Source organism: Macaca thibetana, chromosome 9 (assembly GCF_024542745.1).
Source record: "Macaca thibetana thibetana isolate TM-01 chromosome 9, ASM2454274v1, whole genome shotgun sequence".
NCBI lineage: Eukaryota > Metazoa > Chordata > Mammalia > Primates > Cercopithecidae > Macaca > Macaca thibetana.
The window spans coordinates 46,290,836-46,300,213 of NC_065586.1; the positions used below are offsets into that span (position 1 = coordinate 46,290,836).

Here is a 9,378-nt window from a genome sequence, read left to right on the forward strand (position 1 = left end):
TCTTTTTCCTAGGACGTAACTAAGGTTTGCAGCAGTCACTCTCACCACTTCTATTCAACATAATACTGGAAGGCCTAGCCAGAGCAATCACATAAGAGAAAGCAATAAAAGGCATCCAGATCGGTAAAGAGGAAGCCAAACTGTTGCTGTTTGCTGATGATATATGATCATATACCTAGGAAACCCTAAAGACTCTTCCCAAAAGCTCCTAGAACTGATAAATGAATTCAGCAAAATTTCAGGAGACAAAATTAATGTACACAAATCAGTAGCTATGTTATACCCCAACAGCAACCAAGCTTAGAATCAAACCAAGAACTCTGCCCCTTTTATGATAGCTGCAAAATAAAATAAAATAAAATACTTAGGAATAGACCTAACCACGGAGGTGAAAGACCTCTACAAGGAAAACAACATTAGTATTTTTAATGGGTTAAAATGAGAGGCAGCAGGTACAGCTGAAGAAGGCGGTGGGCCTCGGCGTCCAACGGGTACTGGACCTTTGATTTTGGTTTTGACTTACTAAATTACTAGGTACAATTATTTTCTAGTTTTTGTCATTAAACCTTAAAACTACTAAGTAACCCCTTCCATTTCTTATTAAAGAGCGTACAATTTCATACTCTGATTTATGCTGACTGACGTTAGATTATTTGTTTCTATTTTGTAACTACTTTAAATAATACCTATAAACAGTAAACTGTTAGTAGTGTTTTTGCTGTAATTAAATGTAGTAAGACTTATCTTCCAAATGATAACTGAATTGTCAAACACTTGTCGAGGTTTTGGATTTCCTCAAAATTCTATGCTCAGCAGCTGGAGGTAGGAAGAGTAGGGCCCTCCCGTACTCTTATGGAGAGGCATACTTTCTCATGAGGGGAATACTCTGCAAGAATTCGTATCTTGTAAACAGTGGTGACTTCGAGTAATCAGTGAACAAAAAACCATTTTTTGGTGTGGCTGCCGACAAAGAGATCCAAGAGGGTAGATGGAGTCAAGCTTGCGGAAGCAAGGAAAGAGAAAAGCAGTATTCTAGGGAGAGAGCAGGGCTAGACCAGGAAAATGGCTACGTGCAGGTCAGATGATTTATAGATTGAAATTGATCAAGTTTTGAAATTAATAGAAAGTATTTTCTGAGAGTCTCATTTGAGTCATGTCATGGCAGTCTTATTTAAACATGAAGTGAAAGTTAGATTTTTTAAGTTGTCATCTGTTTTCAGGGTGTGAGAGAATATTTAAGTGATACTCTTTTTATCTTCCACATAAGAAAATAGGACTAGAGAAACCTATGACTTCCTCACTTGTTGGTGGCCTAGCAGCCCTGGCACACAGAGCCTCTGAATCTGAAACACTTGTTTTGTCACAATATCACCTGAAATAATACATTTAGGATGAGTAATTTAGTAAATGCATTAGTCTTGTATTCACTGCAGTAAAATGCTCTTGTACCAGTATTATTTAATGCATTACATTTTATCGTAGTAAATAAATCATAGAAATAGAAATTCTCGGCTGCTTTATATTGCTGTAGAAAAAAAAAATCTTTTTACTTTTTACTTTAAACTTCTCATGATTTTTAAAGGTAATTCATAAAATCCTTGTTAGGTTTGATGGCAGGTACCATATTAAGGGCAGCATTTTATAACCCGTATCTTAAACATCGTCTCTGGAAGTTAAGAGCCTCCAATGGGTTTTCTATAGAGTGCAAATGATACCGCACTCAGGCAGTTCATGGAGTGTAAGAAATATCTTAGTGCTTTGTCATTTCACATTTTAACCAAGAAAACTTTGATAAGTGTAACTTATATTTCCTTTCCCCTTCAGGTATCTACTGTGCGTTTCAGTCAACAATACAGCTCATGTTTGACAATATTCCTTGACAGCACAGCCAGCCAGCCTTATCTTACAATGACAATAATATCGTGAGTACAACTATACTGCCAAGGGACAGATTCATTTATTCTAAAATTATTTCAGCCATTTGGTTGTCCTCTTCCATAATCAGTTTAAGAAATTAGAATCAACTATATATTGATATTCAGATTCTAAATATTAAGTATCAATTTCTCTTTTAATCTTAGACTTCGGCTGGGCGCGGTGGCTCAAGCCTGTAATCCCAGCACTTTGGGAGGCCGAGACGGGCGGATCACGAGGTCAGGAGATCAAGACCATCCTGGCTAACACGGTGAAACCCCGTCTCTACTAAAAAATACAAAAAAACTAGCCGGGCGAGGTGGCGGGCGCCTGTAGTCCCAGCTACTTGGGAGGCTGAGGCAGGAGAATGGCGTGAACCCGGGAGGCGGAGCTTGCAGTGAGCTGAGATCCGGCCACTGCACTCCAGCCCGGGCGACAGAGCGAGACTCCGTCTCAAAAAAAAAAAAAAAAAAAAAAAAAAAAATCTTAGACTTCTTGGTGGAAGGAAAAAAAAAATCACTTAGCAGAGAAGCAATCCTAGAAAAAGTGTGATCATTTTGATGCCTTTATGCCTTTAGACAATGTTAAACAAGTGAGAAGGATAGGTTCCCTTTATTGAATGTTTTTTGTGAAAACTTAGCTTTTCAATGCATTATAGACCTGAATCAGTGTGTACTATTTTGGACATCAGCCTTGGAAGAAGGAACAGCTTTTCCTCTTGTGACACCACACTGTATCTGCATTAGAATTTCTCCTATTGTGCATGAGCACCTCATAGGCCACAAAGATGCACTTTGAGAGCACCCTGAGATGAAGTTTATTTTAAAAGGAACAACAACCAACACTACCACCAGCTCCATAGGGGCTGTCCAGTGCACATTATTACCATTTCCTTGGGTCATGAGTGTTGATTTTTAGAACACAGTTTGGAAAGTAGTAATTTAGAATATTAATGTCTTTAATTTTACTTTTCGTTCTGTAAACATAACTAGCTTTTAAACAATTGTGTTGCTAATACGCTAGCCTTTTTAGTTAATTCAATTGTCAGTAACTTTTACTTCAATTAAAAATGGCAAGTTTACACTCATAATAATGTCACTTTCCTCTCTCCCTTTTAACAATAGTTGAGAGGAAATTATGTTTCAGCAAAAACTGGACTCAAACTCTGTCCATTAAGTCCTGAGCTTTGGGACCTATTGAGTAATCACTAAATGTCTGTAGTCAGCCGAGTCTCTTAAATCTTTGAACACACATACACCAAAACTACTTTGACTAGAGTCCCTGGCTTCTTTTGAGTTCAAAAGATTCTGATGTGTTAGCATACAATTCAAAAGTAGCTTTGGAGATTAATCTTGCTCAAACAAATTTCATGCTTTTTTTCTCATTATTCTACTTTGTAGAAGTCTACTTTTGAAAGTAAAGTAACTTTTAATTTGCTGTCAGCAAGTTTGAGAAATAATCATTTGGTATATTAACTATTGGTGAAATAAAGGCTTATTGAGCAAAGTAATAGGGTAAATTGGCTTCAAGAAAAGATTTTGAAAAATGTTTATCACAAGTCAGTAGTGTTGTCAGTGGGATAGGTGGAACTCACTGAGATCACTTATGCAAGGTTTTTTTTTTTTTTTCAAAATACCATACATCATGAGAATATACTACAGAGAACTAAAGAGAAAGGAAGCTCAGAAATCTGAATCACGTTTACATTTATTAAAGTTCATCACTACTGCTTTGTAAAACATTCTTGTGTTTCAGTGTGTGGTGTGATTAGAAAAGTGAAAATATATTTGGTTTATTGCCATTGCCTGTTAGGGAGAGTCAATACTTACAGGCATTTCTGATTTGTTATATAAAACACTTCACAGTACAGGACATGAAGTGCTGATAAAGAAGAAGTCAGGAAATCCTCTGCAAGTCAGGATCCAGGAGGAGAATTTTAAAAATTGCTTTGGTAAACACCAAAGCACACAGGAGGCAGTATTTTACTAAACAGATATTATACTAAGATATTAACAGTTTTTGAAGTAATGCACATTCCTATTTTATAGAGATGCAGATGGATCTTTGACCTTATTTGATGAACAGTTATACTCATTTACTGTAAGTAGCACTTTTACTGAGGTTGTATTTTCATCATACACTTGTATCTGTTTCATGCTGAAGCCAAAGTCATCTTTTTAAAAATCTTTCCCATTTCATGTTGCATTTAGTCATCTTAAGTGTTGTAAAAAGAATGTGCTGGAATAAGAATGGATCTGCAACTCTGTTTAGTTAGTTAGCTATTATGAGTAAATATGCTATCCAAAACAGAAAATGTATTTTTTTTTTTTTTCTGAGGTGGATTCTCTTTCTGTAGCCAGGCTGGAGTGCAATCGTGTAATCTCAGCTCACGGCAGACTCTGCCTCCCAGGTCCCTGTTCAAGCAATTCTCCTGCCTCAGCCTCCCAAGTAGCTGGGATTACAGGCATGCGCCACCGTGCCCAGCTAATGTTTTTTTTCTTTTTTAAGGAAAGACAGGGTTTCACCATGTTGGCCAGGATGGTCGTGAACTCCTGACCTCGTGATCCACCCGCCTCGGCCTCCCAAAGTGCTGGGATTACAGGTATGAGCCACCGTACCTGGCCCAGAAAATGTATCTTTTTAAAAGGTAACTGTGAGCTGTCTACAGGACCCTGCAACTCACTACCCAATTTTCGAAGCCATTCCTTCTTCTATTCCACACAGGTTTCCACCATGCACATTACCCAGATGAGAAATGGAGGTGGGAGTTTTAGTAACTATTCCTCCTCCATTCCATCGACTCCCAGCACCAGCCAGGAGGACCTTCAGATCAGTGTTCCTCCCACTGCAAACACACCCACGCCCGTTTGCAAGCAGTCCAAGCGCTGGTCCAAGCTGTTTACATCTAAGAAAGGGAGTGACCCGGACAAAGAGAACAAAGCCCCGGAGAGTCATGCTGACACCATCGGGAGCGGCAGAGCCATCCCCATTAAACAGGGCATGCTCTTAAAGCTAAGTGGGAAATGGCTGAAGAAATGGAAAAAGAAATATGTTACCCTCTGTGAAAATGGCATGCTCACCTATTATTCAAGCTTAGGTGATTACATGAAGAACATTCATAAAAAAGAGATTGATCTTCGAACATCTACCATCAAAGTCCCAGGAAAGAGGCCACCCCTAGCCACATTGGCCTGCGTGCCCATTTCCAGCTCTAAAAGCAATGGCCTATCCAAGGACATGAACAGTCTATGTACCTCAGCCAATTCAGACACCAGGCTGAGTGACTCCATATGCTCCAGCTCCAATATCTCCAGCACCACCAGCCCCAAGCGCAGCCCACCCCCCTCTCCTCATGCCAACAAAAGGAAACATGGAAGGAAGAAAAGCACCAAAAACTTAAAAGACGATGGCTTCTCCGGCACTGCTGAAGAACGAGAAGAAAACTTTATCATTGTGTCCCTCACTGGCCAAACATGGCACTTTGAAGCCACGTCGTATGAGAAGTGGGATGCCTGGGTCCAAGCCATCGAGAGCCAGATCCTGGCCAGCCTGCAGTCATGCGAGAGCAGCAAAAGCAAGTTCTGGCTAATGAGCTAGAGGGAGGCCATGGCCCTGCAGTCCATCTGAAACATGTGTGGGAACTCCCACTGTGTGGACTGTGAGACCCAGAATCCTAACTGGGCCAGTTTGAACTTGGGAGTCCTCATGTGTATTGAATGCTCAGGGATCCACTGTAATCTTGGCACCCACCTTTCCCGAGTCTGATCTCTGGACTTGGATGACTGGCCAGTCGAGCTCATGCAGGTTTTGTCATCTATTGGCAATGAGCTAGCCAACAGCATCTGGCAAGAGAGCAGCCAGGGGTGGACGAAACCCTCAGTAGACTCCACAAGGGAAGAGAAGGAATGGTGGAACCGTGCCAAATATGAGCAGAAGCTCTTCCTGGCTCCATTACCCTCCACGGAGCTGTCCCTGGGCCAGCATCTGCTGCAGGCCACCGCTGATGAGGACCTGCGGACAGCCATCCTGCTGCTGGCACATGGCTTCCGGGAGGAGGTGAATGAGACCTGTGGGGAGGGAGACAGCTGCACGGTGCTCCATCTGGCCTGCCGCAAGGGGAATGTGGTCCTGGCTCAGCTCCTGATCTGGTACGGGGTGGATGTCATGGCTGGAGATGCCCATGGGAACACAGCGCTGGCCTACGCCCGGCAGGCCTCCAGCCAGGAGTGCATCAAGGTCCTGCTGCAGTACTGCTGCCCCGACGAGCACGTGTAGTATCTGTTTAATTTTATTTGACTGCAGTCTCCTTGGTGCAAAAACAAAATGGGGAAATAAATAAGAATAACTCGGAAATTCAAAAGGAAATCACAAATTCAGCTAATAGCAGCATTTTCAGTACATTTCATAAACTAAGTACATAGACAAAATGTTGATTTTTCCGACGGTAAGAGATATTTTATGTCCTTTTGCTTAGGTGTATGTGTTAGTCTCAGGCCCTCCTGGGCGACATTGCCCGAGTCACACAGGCTTCTGTATTATGTATTTAGATATGTGAAAATATATTTGAAAAAAAGTTCATAACTGTGCATTGATTTTTGTACACATGGCACCGCTTTTTTTTTTTTTTTTTTTTTAAATATGGTGTCTCACTCTGTTGCCCAGGCTGGAGTGCAGTGGCACAATCTCGGCTCACTGCAAGCTCTGCCTTCCGGGTTCACGCCATTCTCCTGCCTCAGCCTCCCAAGTAGCTGGGACTGCACGCACCTGCCACCACACCTGTCTAATTTTTTGTATTTTTAGTAGAGACAGGATTTCACCATGTTAGCCAGGATGGTCTTGATCTCCTGAACTTGTGATCCACCTGCCTCGGCCTCCCTAAGTGCTGGGATTACAGGCATGAGCCACCGTGCCCTGCTGGATGTTGATTTTTATCAAAAGCCTTTTCTGCATCTATTGAGAAAACCATGTGGTTTTTGTCTTTAGTTGTCTTTATGTGACAAATCACATGTATTGATTTGTGTATGTTGAACCAACCTTGCATCCCAGGGATAAAGCCTACTTAACTGTGATGGATAAGCTTTTTGATGTGCTGCTGGGGCTGAGTTTTGTTGAGAATTTTTGCATTGATATTCATCAAGGATATTGGTCTGAAGTTTCCTTTTTTTGTTGTGTCTCTGCCAGGTTTTGGTATCAGGATGATGCTGGCCTCACTGAATGAGTTACGAAGGAGAAGAGAAGGAGTCCCTCCTCCTCAATTTTTTGGAATAGTTTCAGCAGGAATGGTACCACCTCTTCTTTGTACATCTGATAGAATCCAGCTGTAAATCTATATGGTCTTGGGCTTTTTTTTTTTTTTTTTTTTTTTTTTGGTAGCCTATTTGTTACTGATTCAGTTTCAGAGCTCATTCATTATTGGTCTGTTCGGGGATTCTATTTTTTTCCTGGCTCAGTCTTGGGAGGGTGTATGTGTCCATGAGTTTATCCATTTCTTCTCAATTTTCTTGTGTGTGCATAGAGGTATTCATAATATTTTCTGATGGTTATTTATATTTCTTTGGAGTCAGTAGTAATATCTCCTCCATTGTTTCTGACTGTGTTTATATGGATTTTCTCTCTTATTAGTCTAGCTAGCAGTCTTTCTATTTTATTGATTTTTTTCAGAAAACCAACTCCTGGATTCATTGATCTTTTGAATACTTTTGTATTTCAGTCTTCTTCAGTTCAGCTCTGATTTTGGTTATTTATTGTCTTCTTCTGGCTTTGGGGCTGGTTTTCTCTTGGTTCCTTTGTTATTTTAGTTGTGATGTTAGGTTGTTAAATTGAGATATTTCTAACTTTTCGGTGTGTGTATTTAGTGCTGTAAATTTCCTAAGACTGCCTTGGTTGTGTCCCAGAGATTCTGGTATGTTGTATCTTTTTTCTCATGAGTTTCAAAGAACTTCTTAATTTTGTCCTTAAGTTCATTATTTACCCAAAAATCATTTAGGAGCAGGTTATTCTATTTTAAATTTAACATTTATGAAATGCTTACACATTTTAACTAGCCTTTTTAAAAGTGCAATGAGAACTATTAACAAAGAGATAATAGATACATGAAATGATGCTTATCAATTTACTTAACTTTGCATTTTTCTGCCACTTCTATTTTGTGGGAGTCAAAGTCTCTTTGAAGGTCTCTAAGAACTTGCTTTATGAATCTGGGTGCTCCTGTTTTGGATGCATAAATATTAATATTTAGAATAGTTGTTTTCTTGTTCAATTTAACACTTTACCATTATGCAATGCCCTTCTTTGTGGGCCAGTCCCAGAGAAAGTCTATTATATTTCACTCAATTTTCTTGGAAACCTGTCTTGTTTAAAGTGTGTTGGGACCCAGGTGCTATGAAGTATATTCTTATTCCCCACCTACAAAATATGTAAATTATTGATGCTGTTAAAAGACAAACTTTAGACAAATTTAAGAGAGTTTAATTGAGAAAAGAAAAAAAAAGATTTGCAAATCAGCCCTTAGAATCAAAGAAATTTCAGAGAGACTTTGGCACTGTTGCATGGTCAAATATCTATGGGAAAAAAATGTAATGTGCAGAAACCAAAACTGAGATACAGAAACAGCTGGATTGGTTACAGCTCAGCATTTGCCTTATTTAAACAAAGTTTAAACAGTTGGCTGCCTATGAGTGGTTAAAGTATAGCTACTGGGATTGGCTGAGACTAAGCTGTTGTTACAGGGAAACATACTACTAAAGTTAGGCTTTTAGTTTGTTTACCTGCTAAGTATGTGAGTATGGAGATTTTTCAGGCTAGATTTTAGTTTTATTCAGTAATACATTATGGGATCTGAAGGACACTTTTGTAAAGGTTGAAACAAACATATTTTGTGCACATTTCCATTTATAACAAAAGAAAAATGCCCCTTTGGCTCTGGTAAGTATGACAGTTTCTAAATTAAAAGAATATTGTTTACATCTGAATTGTTAATTCTAATATTAATTTCAAGTATTATTAATAATATGAATTTTCACTAAGCCTTCCCTTTTATACCCGTTTACGCTTTCAAGTCTAATTATAGTTCATTTTCGTTTTAAAGATCAAGCCCCAATTGTTTCATGGTGTGCCTTTTTTCTAATTAAGTGTTTGAGACCAATGGGAGTCAGGCTGGAACCATATCATGTCACTTTTCACAAGCTGACATTCACAGTAAAAGTAGTTCTTGATTATTTCCCTAACAGCTTTGATGTTAAGAAAAAGAAAAAGCAACAACATTGAGCTGTGTATACTCCCTCTTCATGCTCCTGGGTGAGAAATCATAGTTAGTAGCTGCTGATCTTGGAAATCAGAGTTTCTGCTACTTTGCTAGCAATAACCTAAATCAATACAGAATAACAACACAAGCCAGTATGTGGTGAGTCATGAAAAATAGATCAGTAGTGATATCAATTGAAAATGATACAGAAAAACTATATT

At 39.4% G+C, this 9,378-nt stretch overlaps 1 protein-coding gene across 1 annotated transcript in view; it reads left to right on the top strand.

Annotated features, from left to right (window-relative positions):
* LOC126962601 (arf-GAP with GTPase, ANK repeat and PH domain-containing protein 5-like) overlaps positions 1-7,766 on the top strand; it is a 41,433-nt gene extending 33,667 nt beyond the window's left edge. Inside the window, 3 exon segments of the mRNA XM_050803840.1 lie at positions 3,963-4,014; positions 4,639-6,358; positions 7,096-7,766. Of these exon segments, the coding sequence (XP_050659797.1) occupies positions 3,963-4,014; positions 4,639-6,189 (1,603 nt within the window). The 3' untranslated portion in view covers positions 6,190-6,358; positions 7,096-7,766.
* Positions 7,767-9,378: the final 1,612 nt, after the last annotated feature.